Here is a 20740-nt window from a genome sequence, read left to right on the forward strand (position 1 = left end):
GTTAGTACCAAGAAAACTAGTTTTGTGACCCCAATATTTTTGTGACCCAATTTTTTGGGGACCAACATTTTTTCGGACCAAATTAAAAAAATTGGAAAAAGAAAAATTGGAGTACAAACAAATTTCAGGTCACAAGCAATTTTTGGTCACAAGCACTTTTTAGGTCCCAAAAAATTTGGTCCGAAAAATGTTGATCAAAAAAGTTTGGACAAAAAAAAAATTGTTCCGAACTATTTCTTTTTGTCGGAACATAGAGACGTCGGAACATAGAGATGTAACCATGAATGGGTGCTTCTTACTCCTTGTGGTAGTTTTTATCTCAGTTCTTTAGTGTGTAAAATTGTTAAATGTGCTAAATATAAAATATGACTGCAATGTTTTAAAACCAAACATTGGTGTGAAAATGGCAACCCCCCAAAAAATAAAAAACATGTGAAAAGAAAAGACGATTTCATGTGTAAAAATGTCATGACACCTGAATAAATCTGTACAAAAGCAACATTATTTAATGCAGATTTAGTTCAGAATGTTTAATGTGCAATAGTGGATGTTTCAAGTATCAAAAGTTGTGGGATAAAGACTTGAGTGTTGTTTATAAAAGAATTAATGAGCAAAATTATTATGCTTTTGGAAAGAAATTCTGAAAAAAATCTTTTTTTTTACTAAAAGTAATAATTTTTTAGAACGAAAGTAAAACAAAGATGTAAACTTAATCATGTGGATTAAAATCATGCCGCTTTCCCATCTTTTTTTATCTTTGCCATTTTGTAATCTTTTCTTCATTTCGCATCATTTGCATCTCATTTGCATATTAATGTTGCATGCTCATATTCTTGTTCAAATTTTTTCTGGCCTTTTATTATTTCTCTCTGTGCATTTTGTTTGTTGTCATGAATTTGTTGGCATTGACAGAAATATCAATAATTATTCAGTTAAATCAGGCACCCCCCTTTTTTGTTGACTTACATTGATTTTTGGTAGATTTATTAATAACCAGGGGCATATCCAGTATTATGCAAAGAATACTTGGGTGTGGCCCTGGAGTCCTTGAGGCTGTCTCTCATCTACAGGCGTCCTCCACCAGAATTTTATTTTTCTTTCTTTATAATTTTAGATGTGAAGTGGTACATTCTAAAGCATATTTATATATATATCATCCTGTCTAATAAAATATATATTAAATTATAATAATATTAGAATATAGTTGCATAAACTCAGATCATTATAAATTAAAACATACATAGAAGGGTTTGGTCACAGTAACACAATAAACTGCAAGCTGTTTTTTTTTTAGATCCACTTGTGTCAGCCTTGAATTAATCCTCAAGTTGGCATAAAAGTCACTTCACTTTAGCAGATATGGGGCGGGGGGGGGGGGGGGAGCGGACTCAAAAATCAATTTTGTGTGCAGTTGGGAAAACAGTGGTTACAAAATCTTCCGTCAAATATCCTTTGGAACTCTCTTTTAATTTTCATAGCTCTCTCAAATTCTCTCTGCAGTTTCAGGAGTACATCATAAAGGTAACAGTCGACGGGTAGCCCAGGAGAGTTAACAAAGGTGCATAGCGCCACCCTTGAGACATGCACCACTGGTTGTCTATGCCTCTGTCAGCAGTTTCATGGTGCTCCCATGTTTCTACCTCTTGCAGTACTCAGCGTGAGGAAGCCATCCTGTCGTCACGGGTGACACCCTCTGACCTTTCGACAGCAGAGATAAATGAATGCCAGCGACGACGATATCGTGGTACAGCAAAGTGATTATAGGAAGTGTACTGTAATCCTAACATTTGTGTCGGCACAAAAGTGTGTGCTTTGAAGGACATGTTCAAGAAATGTATACCTTTTGCCATATATACTGTATCAAAGAATAATTTGAAAGTTTAATGTACTATTATCTATGATTAAAAAAAAAATGAAATACTGAACATGGCAAGATATATAATTAAGTTTTTGTTTAAACTTTTTGAAAATATAAGCTATGAATATCTAAAGATATTTTACCAGCTAATCAAAACAAATATGCCACTGTTACACGGAGGACATTTTTTTTCTTTTTTATTTCTTCATAAAGACACCCTCATCTGTACAGATACCTTAATCTCGGTACATTGTTATGTGAAAATGGTTTTACAATCCTAAGAGTAATATAAACGGTTCAGTCGCTTAAAACGATGTTTTCAAGTCGCTGTTTATTGGTTAGCTGTGTGGTACCTCAGTTGATACATGCCATGTGACAGACACAATGTACATTCTATGTTAAGCTAGTTTAAGGTAGTTGTTTTGTTACGTGTATTAAACCAGGGCACATATCAGAGAGTTACTTCGATAATCTCCATTTATTAGGTTACTGGTACTCTCACTTCTGTCAATACGTAAGATCTTCAGTAACCGTAGTAACCAGCGAGTAAAGTGGTGAGGATTGGTCACAAGTCTTTTGTTACATTTGCTTGACAATCAATCCCTCTAGTTGATTGCCTTGACCTGTCTAGCTGGTTTGCCGAGTAAAAGTACAATAAATAACTAAAATACAGGAAATAATAGTTATTGTAACTTTCCGTTGCTTGCAAGTGACGATTTGTTTGTGTTGCTACAAAATGCAGACAGTAATGAAACGTGATACCTTGTTATCTTTTATCTGGACCTGAGATCAGGGAGTTCCGTAACAACTCAATGCTCGCTGCTATGTTCACTGTGTTGTGGGTATTGACCGCAGCTGTATGTACTGACTGTACACTAGTGTCTAATTACCGACGGTAGCAAGCTGTGTATTTTCTGGGGTCGATGGTGGTGTCTAGCACTTCTGTTACACCTTATTCAAAACTAGGTAAGATTACCGGCATTAGACGGTTCTTTTTGCACGAGTCTTCACACCCTTTAAGTAAGTTCTCCCATCTAACTAGATGAGTAGATAGCTCAGACGGTAGAGCTCCGAAGTTTCATTCTTAAGGTCACAGGTTTTATTTCCATTCTACCTAATAATTTTGTCTGTCCGCTTTCAAAAATTGTTTAAGCTGTTACAAGTTGGATAATAAATCCCGGTTTGTATCAAGAAATGTTGAAGATCACCCAGTTTAATAAAATCTCTCCAGACGTCAATGTTTTTATGCAGTCGTTTGCTTAAAACACGTCGATGGGAATTTTTTTCGTCTCTGCTATGCCTTTTGTCTATTATTAGGATATTTGTTTGGGGCTACAGGTTTTGGGACAGGACGTTGAAGGATGTTTTATAAACTGGTGTGGAGAAAAGTTCTGTCGATGAACTGATTTGGCACAAAACAAAGGTTAAAGCAGTGCTCAAGTATCTATTAAAGCAGTAGAGTATATTTGAAGCAGATGTTTAATCCTTCTCTAAACATCTCTTTGTCCTTACTACGGAATGGCTAGGACTGAACTCATCTCTCCGGTTGGTTCTAAGTGGATGCAATAATTCGGTGGTTGAAAGTGGATGTATTTTATGCATGTATGATTGTTTCTTTGTGGATGTGCTTCCTGTAAGCTGCCAATCAAGGGAGGTGGGGGATGGGAGGGGGTGGAGGTAGAGGGTATCTTAACTGGAGAAACCCAGGCAAGACTACTCTGCCACAGTAACTGATGAACTTTAGAACTTTAGAATGAAAAGAGGAAAATTAAAATGCTGTCCGGGGATTGAACTCAAGACAAAAAGTTTCTCTCTCTAAGTAACAGAGCTATGACCAACTGCGCCACAGTATTGGTTTACATATTAAAGACAGAAAAAAACAATGTATTTTTTCTTTGAGAATTTCTGAAAGTTACTTGTGTGCTATTTTTCATAACTGTACTTTTTAAACTCTTTTTCCATTTTTGTTTTGGAATTTGTGTTTTTTGTGAAGTTTTTTTCTTATCCATGGCTTCTTTCAAATTCTGTTATTAAGGTTTTCAAAGGGTTGAAATCTCTGAACCAGAGAGGATGGACAAAGCACAAGTAATTTTTTATTTATTATTATTGTTCTTATTATTAAGTCTTAGATTTAAAATTAATGGACCAAAAGAGGCTACACTTTCATTACAGAATCGTCGTTTGTTTTGGTAACATCTGTTTAAAATGTGTATTTCATAAGGATTTATGTCGGTTGTCACTTTTGCCAAATGCCAGAACTGATTTTGTAAACACTCTTTGGGGGGGGGGGGAGGGGGGTGATATGTTTATTGTGTATGAGTGTAACCATTGCCAGGGGGAAGAGGGTGGGGCAAAAATGAGTTTGCCCCAATTTGTGTACTAACGTTGGGAAGAGAGAGTTGTTAGTCAAAAAGTTGATGTACGATTAGCTTTAAAATTTACTGATTTATCACACCCTCACCCCCATTGGTTTTGCACATAGTGAATGCTAATCAATATGTTAAGCTATTTTTTATGGATTGTTGGCTGACAATAAATGTCATATTAAGAACACAAGGGGTCCACCAAAATTTTTGAATGGATGGAGTTTGATTTGTAATGAGGACCTTAAAAGTCCGACAGGGAAACAAAGTTTCCTCTGGTCAAAATGAGGGAGGGAGATTGATATGTACATATACCTTACATGATATTCTACTCGGGAGGGGGGGGGGTCAATTTCTTGATGTTACTGTGTGGTGGGGTGGCTGCAGGGTTCATTGATATCAAGCCACCCTAAGATGTAGCGTTGCGGATCAACTTTACATAGCCATACAGAAGAACCATTTAATGCTACTGATATAACCACCGACACCAGGTTCGACCTAGTGTTAACACAACATGTAAACAACATGTACGCCTATCAATGCAGTTTTATTATACAATGTGCAGTTTAAATACTTATCCTAGAGTTTGATGTTTCATGAACTTTTGATAGGTGCAATAACGATTCTTCTCCCATATAAGAAGGCACAATATATTATTGGAACACCTACCTAGTCAGGCCTTATAGTTGGGACACTCTGTCATCCCTGTAGGGAAAATGCAATGAGCTGCCATTTTGAGTAAAAAATGTAAAACGACACACACAAAAATAGGTTTGTTGAATGATATTGTTGGGGGTGTGGTTCCAGGGGAGTGTTTGGGGGGGGGGGTGGGACAGAAGAACACCACCTTTTCAACCTCACACAAAACTTTTTATCAGCACAACCTTGCGTGTATACCTAATTATAGGCGTAAGTTATAATCTAAATATGCCTCAGGAATTTTAGACGCCTTATGTGTTATCACTCAGTCTTTGTGGTAGCAGTATGTAAAGCAACAGGAAAGAAGCATAGAAACATGACTACATTATATCATGCTAATTACTGTTGTGACAGGGTCCATGAGGGGTGATATGGAGATTGAACAAAGGATGGCACTTTTCTTTTTTTGCATCTAGCAACAACCTGAAATTTCGTTGGATTGGCAAGGTATTGCTGTTTTAACTTTGGGACAATTCTACTTTCTAAAATGTCACTTTAACAGAAAACTTTTCTACATTAATAACTTCTCTTATTTTTTTATCTTTGTTCTACAAATGTCATTGCAAGATGCAGCTTTAAGCAATTCTAGACTAACCCACCCCACCACCTTTGTAGATTTGTGTTGATAATTAATGCATATTGTTTCAACTTGAAATGTAGCCACAGAAGTTTGTCCAATTCTGTACATGATTTTGCACTTTTAGATATTAACATGTATTTTTCATATCTTAGATTACTTCTATGTAGAAACTTTAGGGTCTGACTATTTAACTATAAAACTTTAGAACATTCCCAGTTAGACTGCTTTATAGGAAAAAGAAAGGAGAAAAATATATTTAAATTATCTTGCTTATACAGATTTAAAAAAAAGTAGTATTGAAAATAATCAAGTTAAAAGACGGAAAGCTTTTACAGTAACTTCTTTATCTACCTTGAGGTTCGGCCTCCAGAAAAATATCAGAGTTTTAATAACAGAATCAACATAAATATTTCTTGCTTCTTAAATGAGACAAAACAACATATATTGCTTATTTGTAATTAAAATTGAATGTGAATACTACGCACACAGAGACATGAACACAAATGATGAACTATCTGTTACAATTACCTGTTCTTAAACAGCAGTTTTTTTTTTCTAAGTGCTTGTGTTTTTCTAGAGTCGCTAGAATTCTAGAGTCGCTAGAATTAGAATGGATAACTCACACTAACATGGTTGGATATTCACCAAACATTTATCGGACAATTTTGAAGTCCTGTATATTTGGTTATTTTGGGATCTTTGCCCTTGGATTATTGATGTGTCAAAATTATATTTAAAGAGGAGGAATGCAAAAGTTGTTTCCTCACTGAGTTGGGTCAGACTACCCATTACGATTATTTTTTCGTTCATAGGTGTACTTTTAATTTGTAAATAACAAATGTACAAATCCAGCATAGTGGTCTCTCTGAATATGACATAGATGTCATTTTTGCTTGGAGGCAATGAACGTAATAGCATATTACGGTTTGTATGTAGTACGGGTGCTTTCAAGATGGTGCTTCTGTTTAAAACGATTACGATAACGAAGAATATGGCTTGAAGAGAATCAAATAAGGTCGAGACAAACCTTTGACTTGTTGATTTAAGTGATGGAAAGTAGAAACAACGAAGAACGACTTTGGAGTAAAAAAAAATTCCTACGAATCAGCTTACAGTAAAACAAGTTAAACATTTTGCTCATTAGCACTGAAAAATTGAAAATGTCTGTAAATTGTCTAAAATTGGACTTTTCCGACAATAGCTGAGGATGGTGAAAAACTTCGACCTAGTCTATAGAAATATTTCTTTGAATTCTTTATATTTCAAATTTCCTAATTTCTTGAGTTGCAATTGGCCCAAAAGTTTGAAAAAAAATAAAGAACATTTTCATTTCTTTGGTATCAAAGAGTTCAAGGTATATTTGGCGACTAATATATGACTCCAGATAATTGATTTGATCACCCTTCGAAGTTGTTCACTTTAGGGCGGGGGGGGGGGGGGATTTCCATGAGATGAACCATAACCAAATAGGTATATAAAAGTTTTCTTATGGAAGAATATCAAACCATGGTCGGTCTGTGTTGTCCAAAACATGGTACCACTGAGTTTAGTGAAACTATCCCCTCCCCCCACCACACACAAGGGTACTCTGGGAGGGGGAGAGAAATCCCAAATATGTGCAGACTATCTCCATTCGCTATGGACTCAATTTTGCAGTGTCCAGTACTCGTTAGTGCGTACTCGTTACATTGTAAATGTAAATCCAGTTTTCCCTTACTTGCTTTTGTCCTTTTGCTTTAGTAATAACAAAGCCTTGATCTTCTATTTTGAAAGGCAAAACAAAAGTTTCTTGCATTGTTATATGAAACCTTGACAATTTCTATGTTTGCAATTTTTCTGCCTGCTAGATAATTTCTTGGACAAGTCCTCTCCTTTTTTTTTTGCTTTAAGTTGTCTGTCTATTTTTCTTTCACTCGGCAATGTACAGTTTCCTAGCATCGTTTTTAGTTTATATTTAAGTTGTTTTTTTTCTTTCTTGTTTTTTTCAAGTTTACTTCTCTTTTTGTTCAGTTAAAAGTTAAAAACAAATGGTCTAAAATTACATTTAATAATTTATCATAAAATAAACAATTTTACCATGGTATACTTTCAGTACCAATAATAATAATAATAATAGATACTAATGTTAATAGAGGATCTTCTGTACAAAAATTATGTGAAACAAAAAGAGATTTAAATACCAAAAAAAAAAATGTGTAAGACAATTTTATTTTTATGAAGATCACCTCTGAAGTTTTTGAAAAAAAATGTTCATGACAATTGTATAAGCCTTCGGGGACTAGGTGAATGAAGTACAAGGCAAATACTTGCCAACAAAGTATTCTAATGTGTTTTCATTCTTTGAATTTCTGCTCGACTTGTAGATTGCCTATTTATTAGATTTCAGTAAAACCGAACAGCATAAGGAAAAAAAAAGAAAGGAAGATAGAGCAAAACGAAACACAAGAAGCTGGTGTTAAATTATAAAGCAAGATTGGTACGAGATGACCTTAATCCTCAGCATCTGCTGCCTCCAGTTCTTCCTCCGCTCCTTCTAAAACTTCGATGGAGTAAGACAGGGTCTTCGCTGTCATCTTAGCAGGATTCTCAAACCTTATAATATCTGCAATGAAAGTAACACGGTAATACCAGAGGCAGACAAGGTATATCCTAACTCTCAATCATTGAAGTCCCCATCACCTATCTCCCATCATCCATCGCCCGCACCATCCATCCCCTGTCATCCATCCCCGCACCATCTATCTCCCAATAGCCATCCCCCAGCACCAGCCATCCCCCCGCATCATCCATCTTCCATCCCCCGCATCATCCATCCCCCTTCATCCAGCCCCATCCATCATGGTACCATTGCATTTTAAAAATAACTTTGAAACAAGGATCTTAAGAAACATTACTTCCTATGTTCTGGGACCCAGGGCTGCATGGGCATTCCAACATTGGTTGACCATGTGTGTGCGATGATGTTGAATGCCAACAAGGGATTGAGTAGTGGTTTAGCAATTTACTCACAGATTCCAAGATCCTTTGCATCTACCTCCCCATCGGCTGGAGTGACATTACAGAACATCTTCTCAGGTTTAAAGATGACTGATATGTCCGTCTTATCCTTGGGGTTCTTCCTGTAGACGATGCCAAAGATAATCTCCCCTTCATCTGTTTTGAACTGGTACCTGTTATAAAAATATCAGAAAAATTCATGAACTCATGTTCGCTGGGAAACGACTTAACTTCTTTTCCAGTGGTACATTATTTGGTTGCAAATCAAGTATTAGAGGAAACCCTGTCTCCAATCTGCATCAGGGATTCTTGCAGTGTCCGAGGGACCAACTTGAATACCAATTCGGATTTTCATTAAAATACATATTCATCCTGAAAAAATTTTAGGGCCATATAAAAAATCCCGGATTAAAAAGGAAATGGGCAAGACGTTTGCAGGACACTGGGGGTTATACTAAAGAATTTTGTTTTCATTTCAGATGCTTGGGAGGGTGGGGGAGTGGGGGGAGGTCTTTCAAATATATCTCAATCTATTGAAGTCATGCAAAGCCATTTGTATGATATTTTTCTCTAAAGAAACAGAGTTCAAACCTGGGATGTGAAATAAGAATAATTTGCTTGGGTTGGCAATGTTATTTAACTTCCCTGGTTCAAACATGATTTAAAATGGGAAGTCAATAAGTACTTTACCTGATGGCACAGTTAGCTTCACGAACCTCGTACTTGAGGTCTTTAGCCGAGCCGGCGGGAATGACAATCTTTGTCAAGTTTTCCTCATCTGTGAAGTGATTCTTCACATACATCGACTCGGGGACTTTCCCTCCTTGCTTTATCTGCAAAATTGCAAATCTTGTTATGACGATGGGGTATCATCTTGGAATGTCAATTATACAAGTTTTGATGTATCTATCGATAAATCTGTGCATTGGTGGTGATTGGCATGTTTACTATTTAACCATTTAACCAAGTAGAAATATACTGGGAGCGGAAAAAAAAGCTCAAGGAATGTAAGTACAGATGCAGTCAGTCAATGATAGAAATGGAAATTCCAGAAAACTGATGAGGTAGGGCATGGCGGGTGGGAGAAGCTACAATTTATCAACGCAAAATAAAAAAGTGTAATGGCCTGAAATAAAAAACCCAAGCCAAACGGCTTATTATCATACAGAAATGTGTAATGGAAAGGTCGCTATTACTCACAAGGCATGCGTCAGGTGGAAGCCCTCTACACATCCCGAATGTGTCTCTATCCATTAAAGCTTTTATGAACATGATATGAAATGAAATCATCAAAATCCTTACAAACTATATACAGATATAAGTACATACACATTCATATATATATATTTATATATATATATATATATTCGTTTGTATATATATATATATATATATATGTATAAATGTGTGTATATATATACACACATTTATATATATATATACATACGAATATCTATATACATATTTATATCTATATATATATAGATATAAATATCTATATATATATTTATCTATATATATATATCTCTATATATATATATATCTCTCTATATATATGTATGTGAATGTGAATGTTTTTATGTCTACAAAGATCAATTTCTCCAGGCCCTTTCCCACACCTCCATTCTGCCCCTCTCCCCAACTTCCACATAATCTTAATGGAACGATGCAAATCTATCACAAAAGAATTAAATGTTCCGTACCACGCTGGGACATTTTGGGTCCCCATCAGGGTCTACCCTGGTACCTCCCCAGTGCTTTGGTAAAACCTCCGGGTCAATTTTCCTCCGTAAGACTTCCTCCCAGACACCACCTAGATGAAATTAAAATACAATAACAAATACATGACGTTGAACGCTGACATATGACAATGACGACTTCAAATTGTCATTTTTATCCTTCTTATTACTGCCATCACTATTATTTTTAAATATATAAAGAGAATTACAACGTAAACAACAAATTTTAAGTTATTGTCTAATTAGATGAATAAGAAAGAAAGATTTTTGAAACTAACAGACTATTTGCACAAATATTTTGACATAAAAATAAATTCATACATATGTCGGTAAATCCACCGAGCCCCACTGAAGTTCATAATCGTTTCCTAGCTAAGCAGGTTCAGAATGTAACAACAGTTATTCAGAGCCAACAGAATCTTCAAGTGTACAACTACAGAATTGGTCGTCGCTTTTTGGGCTAAGCTCAATTTTCTCATACTTTTTAAGACTTTGATCTTCTTCCTGGTGTTTTCATGGAGGAACGGTTTTACGAGTCCGTATGCGACAGGAAAGATGGCAGGAGCTCGGACGATGTAGACTGTCTTGATCGTCTCGGGATAATGTTGCTCCAGGAGATTGGTCAACTTTTCAAAAGAAGATATATGATAATAAGAGGATGATGATAGAAGATGAGCAGTTTATTCATGATCGGAAGGGGAGAAAGAAAATAGCAGAATTTAATTATATCCAGCTAAGATTCATGGTAAAAAACATGTCCAACATATTAAAACAAACCAACATATTAATCTTGATATCAATCTTGAATATTAATCTTGGCAAAATATGCATTATCCAGGATTATTGTATTCCTCACTCTGTGCTCATACCGGTTTTGTTTTATGTTCACTTTCAAAGACCAAATTTGATCAAAAGAAACCCAAAACACTAAACCCATCCTTTGCGAGAACTTTGTGAAGAACAATATCTCCTAAACAGCTATCAAAGAAAAAATAATGCTAGGAGGATATCACAGTTTAAGAGCTACGTCTGGTGGCTGTCAGTTTTGTAAAAGCTGTGATCCATAGTGCTTAAAAATGGTGCTTAAAAATGGTGCTTAAAAATAGGACTTAAAAATGTTTCACTTTCTCTCTAGAACTGTTACCAGTGTTCAAGTTTAAGACATCTTGCCTTTTTTAAAAAGGATTTCTTGTGTGACAAACAAAATTTGTGAATCTAATATTAGAGACAAAAATATTCGATACTGTTAGTTGAAAACCCCCAATATCTTGTCTCTAACTCCAGATTGAATGTAACCTATTTTGATTGGCTAAACCTTCAGCTGCTCCACAAAGTTGCATCACAATGATGATGTGATGTCATCAATGTGTGATGTCATTTGGGCAAATACTCCTCAAATGTTTAACTTGGGCTATTCAAATCTTGTTGATTTACCCTTGAAGCCTGGTACATCTGACAAAATTCATATCCCACAATACCGATGCTATGAGGATGTGGTTTTTTCGCCTATAGATTCCGAAAAATTTTCAGTACTTTTTCAGCCACCAGACAATCCTCATTAAATAACGTTGCATGTACATGGGCACAGTACTTGTTGAGAGTGTCATGTTCTGAAAATACTGTTCGGAACATTCTATACAGCAATTTAAATTTAGAGTGACTTGGTTCTATTTGAGAACCGCGATCTGCCGAAGGACAAGACGGCACAACGGAGCTAACAGAGCAGGAAACTAGAGCACCAATGGTGCAGAAGCTCATACCTTTTTGAGCTCAAAAATGTAGGGCCCACAAAACTTTATGGCCCACCAAATTTCAGGCCATTTTTCAGATTCCACCAATTTTGGGCCCATGAGGCCAAACATTTTAGGTTCAAAGACAAATTTATACCCCTAGCTCAAAACTGCAATAACCCCCCCCCCCCCCTACTCCGTTAGCAGAATCCTGGCCACACCACTGGCTATAATTCCTATTTTCCCCCTTTAAATCCTATTTTACCCACTCTCTCTCAAACAATACCACTGACCTACCCTATTAAACTTTCTCCCCTCTACCTGAGCAGACATAACTTGTTCACAAGCACACCTTCCCAAAATTTTGGCTGGCTGCCTACATACCTCAGGCTCAAAGACTTCTAAGAATCGGCAAGTGTTGATTGGCTATAGGGCTCTCATGCTTACAGTTCAACAGTTAATAACAACTCCCAATCCTGCTTTAATTCCACTAACAGCCTCTTCAGAGCTTAACCACAAATGTAAACAAACACTGCAGAGACTGGGAGACAAATTAAAGGAGCTTTGGCAAAAAGGTGAAGGCTCAGATTTTTTTAAACGATGGGGATTAATTGTAATTAATTAACTTTTGACCAAAAATTATTAGGCATCACCTTATTCATACACAATCCAACTATCATCAGTTCAACTTTGAATATGATCCATCAAAATCTTGAGGAGATTGAGATATTTGAAAATATTACAAAGAATGACCCCCGATGACCCCCTAAATGACATTTGACCTCAATTTTCCGAACACCCCTCGTAACCCTCATCCCGAGGAATGTTGTGACCAAGTTTCATTATAACTGGCCATACACTGTACGAACGGAAGCAATTTGAAAATATAGGGCCGCGGCCCAGGCCACAAAAGACCCCTAGTTGATCTTTGATCTCAAATTCATGAACACCCTGAAGGTAAAACTTCCATAGTACTATCGTGACAAACCCTCAACATTGTACCATGGAATCTGTAGGAGAAGAAGCATTTTGCGTATTTCCACAAAATGGCCCATTACGGCCCACAGGTGACCTTTGACCCCAAATTTCGGACCATTTCTGATGGCCCTATACCCAATGGTCCTTGTGTCCAAGTTTCATGAAATTCCATTACACACTGTGCGAGTGGGAGCGGTTTTACCAATTGTTGACGGATAGAGTGATAGAGTGATAGAATGATAGAGTGATAGACGCCGCACTGTAACAATAGCTCACACCAGCATGCTGGTATGAGCTAAAAACCAGAACAATTGCAGACGAAAAGCATCCGTTTTTGATATGTTTTAGGGTTCTTGTTTTGCAGATGAAAAATTCCATCTGATTTCCTCCGTTTCACCGACGCAATAAAACTACTCGAGATAAAAACTAAAGAAACAGTGGTAGGCACAAGTTATTCTTGGCTGTTTTTCTAGAAAATATGGTAAAAAGCAATTAGCAAAAAGGCTGACATGAACATCTGCAAATTTGAATCGTTCAAAACTGTCAACTTTTTGCTTTTCCAATAATCGGGCGGATGGATGTGTTGTAATACTTACGTCCGTGAACATTCGGATACCGGGTCTCCAGAGATACTCGGCAGTGAGACCCTCTACGTCAAACACCATAGTCATTCCCTCTACGTAACGTCCTTGCTGTAAATGTAAAGAAAGGTAGAGGAAAAGAAAAAGAAAAAAACAGATTCATGGTTTTATGGGATTGTCTGATGGCAGAACTTGCTGCTTAAACTTACAGAAACAAAAGCAAGTTGTGAAACTTTTTAGGAGAACAAAACCAGCAGGTTGAAGTTTTAGAAACAGGAGGAACTTAAAAGATACGATCTTTGTTTTGTTAATTACAAAGTTGACTTAGTATGAAGAAAATTATCAAATCACTGTCAAATGAATATAATGCCAAAAAAAAACAAGATGGAAAAAAAAAAACAGAATGCAAAAATTGCAGTGAAAGTTTTAATTACTTCATTGCAATAGACTTCTGCTTATTCACCAGAAACAGAAATTATAATATAAATGTTCTGATTTCTACCATGAGATGTTAAAATGGTTTCCAGAGTTTGACTGCTGGTGAGCCAGATGACCAGCTTTGACCACTATACCAAAAGCAATTGAGTTTTTCTATTCAATATCTGGTGACCTCAGATGACCTTTAACCTCCACGTTAAACAATAAACTTCTTCTCAATATGATTCATGCACATGCCAAGTATAACTAGATTTCCACAATTTTACCCCCGGTAATGCCAAATGACCTTTGATTTCCACCAAAAATAATAAGGATCTTGAACTCAACGTGTACACAACTACATACTAAATATGAGATTAGTCCAAACTTTCCTTCATGAGATATCGTATTTACATGTTTTCACAATTTGAACCATGGTGACCCCAAATGACCTTTGACCTCCACATAAAACAATAGGCTTCTTGTACTCAATGTGGTACTTCTACACACCAGATATGAAATTAGTCCGACCGTCCCTTCTTGAGATAGTGTGTTTAAAAGGTTTTCACAATTTGACCGTTAATATGTAGGCCTACAACCTAGATGAAAAATTGTGGCGTGCAAAAAGTTTTAGGTGTAATTTTTTGGGGTCATATTTTAAAAGACAGGGAACAAATATTAGATTTAGTAAAGCATAAGCCATTCGTTCAAATCTGAAAAAAAAATATACAAAATGTAGGAAATATAATGTTACCTTCTTTGAATTCTCTTTGGCAAATCTGTAGAGTTCCTGAGCTATAAACATGCCCAGCTTTGTAGCATCATCAGCAGTCACAGAGTAAACAAATCCTAATAAGAAAAATATGGAGACAATTTAAGTATTATAGAGTAGGATCTCGTTTTAATCATGACGCTTATGATCTTGTTTACATGACGTTATCTGTTCTCTTTTTTAATATTGCAGTCGACCAAATAATATCTAGAAACTCATTATGCCGTCCATCACGCTACAGCTCTAAACAATCTTGTTGCTGTACTATTGTGTAAGTAAATAAATAAATAAATAAGTAAATAAATAAGCAAGATGATGTACTATCTGCCAAAAGTGTGGCCCATTCGTTGAGATCGAGGGAATGAAACATTCAAACCAAAACCATCCCACATTTATACATAAATAGCAGTGCAAAAACATCAAGTTGAACACAAACTCAGGCAGATGTATTGATCTTTCCATTACGTCATGCAAAGGACTATCTGCCTATAAACACCCTCAATTTGTGATGTGTCTCTCCGCCCCCCCCCCCCCTACGACTACAAAGTAGCAGAGCTGGCTTTTTGAAGGACACATTTGGCAAAAAGCCTCTAGTCAGCTATAGTTTTGATGGCAGTTGAATCCTTGACTGCACTGAGTCCAGCAAATATTGTTGGATATGAAAAGTTTGTAGGTTGTATTGTTATCATTGTGTGATAATTTACTAAACAATGATAACAATCATATATTGTAGGGTGCATTGTTATCATTGTGTGATAGTTTACTAAACAATGATACAGAAACAAGATTGTAGGGTTAGGGATCAGTTTAGGTTTAATGCTCATAATGGAATGCAAAATGAGGTTTAAAATTTAAAGGAACTTTTTTCGATAGCACTTGCAGTGCAGATAAATATGGAATCAACTTTAAAATTTGGCTTTGGATAATCCGAGTGAAATTTATTTTTGGCTGTTGAAAGAGAAATATATTCAAAGCATTCCTGTGGACTATCTTCTAATTGCCACATCACAAAAAAAAAAAAATAAAAAACCTCTCGGGTCGACAGCGCCGATGTTGCTGATGATAACGATGTGCCCATCTTTATCGCATCCAATGTTTCCTCCGACCCAGTGTTTCTCAAACACCTGTGAATTCGGAATGAAAAAACAAGAATTTCTTCTTATATTTAACGTTTTTATCAACGTTTTCACAAACTTGGTCGAAAACTGGAAAACTATACCAAGGATATCAAATAAAGTCATTTTAAACGGATATGAATATTCATGTCATATCTCAAGATAGTTGTGACATATTGCATGACTATTATCATTGACCGAAGATACAGCCCAGTTGGGACAGCTTCCTAGTGCTTATACCACTCTATACTCTCCTCCCATATCATGCCTCAAAGCACTGGTACTAAGAGTAGGTACAGTCCTAATCTTTATCTGATTCTAATTATGCTAATACAACCCTATACTGTTCTCCCATATCATACTTCAAAGCACTTGTACTAGCAGTATGTACAGTTCCAGATTTTTGGGCTGATAGAAGTAGTATGATATTCATTCTGCTCATACTTGCAATACTATATGACATAAAAGTATAGATAGTATAGATAACATTGACTCAACTGGCCAAAAGTCATTCTCAATACCACAATATGGTTGGGGGAGGCCATACAGTATACATAATTTACCTGAACCACCCCCCCCCCCTCCACCTCACTTTATCCATAGGCCTAAATTTAAATTTGGAAGTAAATCTTTTTAAGTTTCACTGTCCTTTTGTCCTAAATGGACTCAAGTCCATTTATCTCTTCACCACCCTGCCTTAGATGTACACTGACCTCTGGTGGTTTATAATCCTTGAGAATACTGCTGATCTTGTTTGTCGCCCTCCATTCTATATCCTGAAAGAAATCAAGTATGGCACATATTATTTACTTTTCATTGCATTTGTTTATGTAAGGCACAAAAGACAATGTCAAAGTCACAAGTACAGTGTGAAGTGCAACCAACAGTTGCTAAAAAAGATGGAAAAGCACTGACATATCCTACATGCAGAAAAGTGATATTATATACCTCTCAGGGGTGCAATCACCATCCCGGGGGTGGGGGAGTGGAACTAAGATGCTATGTCATCCAGAGGGGGTCTAAGGGGAGGATTTGCTCCTTCCCTCCCCTTTGAGAAATGTTGGTAAAATCGAGGGTGCTAATTGATGCAAAATGCTGCATATATTTTCGACTGTATTGGTTGTACCGCACAGACATGTCATATATATTTATGTTCTGCACACTGTAATATTATCTGCCAGTGGGTGGGGTGAGGCTGAACCCCCAACATTTTATATATGAACATGGTTTTCTGCCCCCGATGCATCCTTGCCCATGTTGCATATAGCATAATTGCTGCGGCAGAATGTTTGGGCAGGGGAGGAAGGAAGAAAGTAGGTCCAACGGTATAACAGGAAATACAGAATTTTTTTCATGTCTGGTATTGTAATTGCTGGAAAAAATTTGTTTCATACTCACTTCCCGGAACATTTCTTCAGTTTTCTTGAGGTTGAAACTTCTTGCTGTGACGGTCGAAAGAAAATGGATGCAAATTAGGAAGCTTGTGTTATATACCACAGACGTGCAACCAAAATATGTACTTACATTGGATAAATGCTTCAGGAAGCACTAAAGAGGAAGGACTCCACCTCACCCCCCTCCCCTCACCCCCCTCCCTCCCTGGCAATATTCACAGCAATGATACTTAGGCATGGTTCCACCATAAGTGGCGCTAACTTAGAACAATTGAACTTGGTCTGATTCCATCCCCACCCGCTATTTTCATCACTTCCCCCCCCCCCCCCCATCCCCATTCTGCCCTCAACAGTCAGTACTTGAATGGCAGATTTTGGTGTAACAATGAATTTATGGGGAAAATACTTACCCCCCCCCCCTCGGGAATTGTGCATAATGTGAAACCAGCCGACCACTTACCTCTTAAAAACCTCAACAGGTGGTGGTCTGTATGCTTGTCTTTTAAGACATCCTTTATATTTTCTTTGAACTATTGACAAGAGAAATACAGAGAAGAAAGTGATTGAAAAGAACAAAAAAATTGAAATGAAAATGATATGAATTTACATTGCAAAACCGAGCAAAATTTAAATTCTCTGAATGAACTGTATTTTAATGCAGTTGTCAAAGGTGACCATTTTGGGTCTTGCTAGCATAGCTGAATTTTTTTTCTCGAAACACCGGCTTCAGACATTTAGAATTAAGCCCATGACATAATTAAAGCCCCCACCCCCAGTAAAGCCCCCTCCACCACCCAACCCCCTAAAAACCTTGTTAACTAGTCATAAAACCAATGTCATTAACCCAGTCATGAACTCAGTCATGAACCCAAATTTTTTTTGAAACCATCACACAGGCTTCAGATATTTAGAATTAAACCCATAACATATTTAAAGCCCCCCACCCCCACTAAAGCCCCCTCCATCAACCAACCCCCTAAAAATCTTGTTAACTACAGTCATGAACCCAATGCAAGCATTCAATCCAGCCATAATCTCCCTCCCTCCCCATCAAATATGCATTATTATCATATAATTATATATATAATTATTATAATATAATATTTATGTATTATATAATATTATTATTATCATATAATATAATATTTATTAATTATAGTATAATTATGATGATTTTAAATCCACAAGACTTGTACATAATGACAAGAAAAACACCACAAAGTAGGTGAGAGTTCAAGGGAGGGTGAAGATTGCATCCTACATCTTGCTAAGACTATTTTGTTAGCTTTTATTATTCCTTGAAATACTGCTTGTTTTCACTATTACTCTAGTTTTTACCTTGGCAAGCTTGGCCTCTTGGTCCTTGGTAAGATTTCCGACTCTCCCAGTGCCCGCCATACTGCAACCGTTGCAATTAGTTTCGGCTGTCCTTGTCAATCCGATCGATCCAGTACCAACCACCAGTGATTCTATTGCAAACTCGATTCAAAGTTAACTTTAGTCTTTTACAAGGCAATCAACTGTCGACTGACATTTTAGAACTTTGATCAAACCTCATAATCCCCAGGGGTCTGATATATCGAATAATTAACTATTTAATTATGATTACTGCCAATCAGATGCCCCCATATCTTCTATGTTTAGATTTGAACTATATAAATCCTATCCTCAGATGTCGTCTCTCATCAAATCTCTTACCCTGATGGCCTGGGTTTGTTGGTTTAAACAGATAACAATGTAATGACTGTTATCTTACACCTCATATTGCTTCACCAGTGTAGAGACAACAAAACCTCTCCAAATGTTATCAATTACAGTAGCTACTTTAAAGGAGTATTCCAAGCAACTAATTGGTCAAGCGTCAGCTTACTTCTCCTTTTACACACTATGGCTTTAATAATACCACAATCAGAGGGGACAGGAGAATCTATCCCTAGTGCCTCTTCCAATACCTTTCTCCTCCCATTTCTGTCCCTCAATTCTCTCCCACCTACTATTATCGCCTCACTCTATCTCCCAATTTCTGTTCCTTCCCTATCTCGTCTCTCTTTCTCCCCTCATTCTCTCCCCCTCCCTCACAGGAAGTTCAATAAACTGAGATTAATTGAAAGGCTTGCTTCCAAAACAGTTTGCTATACCTAGACTAATTAAAAAACCAAGTTTTCTTTTTTTTTAACGGCTGATCAGAATGCTAACACATTTGACTTCTGCCTGTGAGTTATTATATTTTATATTTACACAGTTATATTTACACAATTAACTCCTTTAATAAAAACAATCAAGTTACATCATCATCATTACGATTATCACCATCACTATCATCACCATCATGATCATCATCATGTGAGATTGGTTGTAAAATCTTGAATTTAAGGTGCCTTTGGGCTTGAGACTGAACTATAAACCGTTCAATTTTGCACTTTTTTTTTTATTCGAAAGATGCCTCAAAGCTAGGTTCATCTCTAAGATTAGTTTTATCGCCTAAACCGACACGTTTATCTCGACTCATTAACATGAAGCAATCAGAATGAGTCACACCGTAATAATGACTCTAGGTACAAGGTTAATGTTATAGCAGACTGGAGATACAGGTACAAGTATAGTTCACCTTTTGTGTGAGTACAAGTACAAGGCTATAATGACTGTACAGTACTTGGTAGATCGCTCAACGACCTTTAACCTGATCAGGTGACACTATCTATTCTCTTTGCAAGGGACTCGTGATAACTCCCTTGGCATAACACCATCATGATCTTGTGGTTTAAGTCTCTATGTAAGGGAACTGGGGTTGTTAAGGGAACAAGGACTATTAAAGGGATAGTACTGGGTAACTGATCAAGAGATTCATCCAAACATGATGAACGCCACTCAAAGAGTCTTTGTCTTGATCCATGAATAATACGAACACCAACACATTAAAATCAACTGTTTGATCTTCTTTTAATAATTATTGCCATGGAAACTAAGCAAACCTTCACAAGTATGTTAGTCTATTGGGTTGACATCACAACAGACATTGGAGAAAAATAAAGGTGAAAAAAAATTAGGTAATTTCTATATTTAAAGACAAACATCAAATATCATCTGAATAGGTCAATTTTAGCAGCTGACTGCACCATTTTGAGATGCAAAGATATAGGTTTAATATAACATACATATATGGTACAAGGCAAGGATAGTATGTTACTTACAGAAGAATGGTATGAATATTAATGAACTGAACTAAGAATATTAATGATCTGACTAATGATAATTGCAACTGGCTGCGCTTAAGCTCAACCATTAATTCTTAAAACTTGACACAAAATTAATTTGACAATCACAATAACACAAAAATTACCATCAAGTGTTTACAATCATTTTAGTAACGTATCCATTTTTTGCCTGATTACATAATATCTGTAGCATATTTACAACATAATTGCTTTGTCTTAAAAATCATATACATATATATATATGACGAGTTGCTTAAACCTAACTACAGTATGTATTAATTATATTATTTACTAATTAATCA

General features: G+C 36.5%; 2 protein-coding genes across 2 annotated transcripts in view; one reads left to right on the forward strand and one right to left on the reverse strand.

The window, feature by feature from the left end:
• Positions 1 to 6118, forward strand: part of LOC139980865 (G protein-coupled receptor kinase 3-like) — a 92960-nt gene extending 86842 nt beyond the window's left edge. The window contains exon 21 of the mRNA XM_071992858.1: positions 1501 to 6118. Coding sequence (XP_071848959.1) covers positions 1501 to 1553 — 53 coding nt within the window. The 3' untranslated portion in view covers positions 1554 to 6118. The remainder of the gene's footprint in view (positions 1 to 1500) is intronic.
• A 1344-nt stretch (positions 6119 to 7462) lies between these two features.
• LOC139980867 (SEC14-like protein 3) lies at positions 7463 to 19017 on the reverse strand. The gene is made up of 12 exons (XM_071992860.1): positions 18562 to 19017; positions 17684 to 17753; positions 17228 to 17271; positions 16543 to 16605; positions 15745 to 15838; positions 14697 to 14791; positions 13541 to 13636; positions 10718 to 10862; positions 10201 to 10310; positions 9188 to 9330; positions 8510 to 8670; positions 7463 to 8102 (listed from the first exon to the last, which is right to left on the reverse strand). The coding sequence occupies exons 1-12, from the start codon at positions 18619 to 18621 to the stop codon at positions 7990 to 7992; spliced, it is 1194 nt and encodes a 397-aa protein (XP_071848961.1). The 5' UTR covers positions 18622 to 19017; the 3' UTR covers positions 7463 to 7989.
• Between the last annotated feature and the right edge of the window lie 1723 nt (positions 19018 to 20740).

The sequence above is a fragment of the Apostichopus japonicus genome, chromosome 15 (assembly GCF_037975245.1).
Source record: "Apostichopus japonicus isolate 1M-3 chromosome 15, ASM3797524v1, whole genome shotgun sequence".
Taxonomy (NCBI): Eukaryota; Metazoa; Echinodermata; class Holothuroidea; order Aspidochirotida; family Stichopodidae; genus Apostichopus; species Apostichopus japonicus.

Bases quoted from the DNA above. Each gene is read 5' to 3' on its own strand.
- LOC139980867 (XM_071992860.1), bottom strand. From the start codon at position 18,621: ATGGCGGGCACTGGGAGAGTCGGAAATCTTACCAAGGACCAAGAGGCC. The intron at 15,839-16,542 runs GTCAGTGTACAT...CCGAATTCACAG, and splicing joins AGGATTATAAACCACCAGAG to GTGTTTGAGAAACACTGGGT. The intron at 10,311-10,717 runs GTATGAGAAAAT...AATTTCATCTAG, and splicing joins GAAGATCAAAGTCTTAAAAA to GTGGTGTCTGGGAGGAAGTC.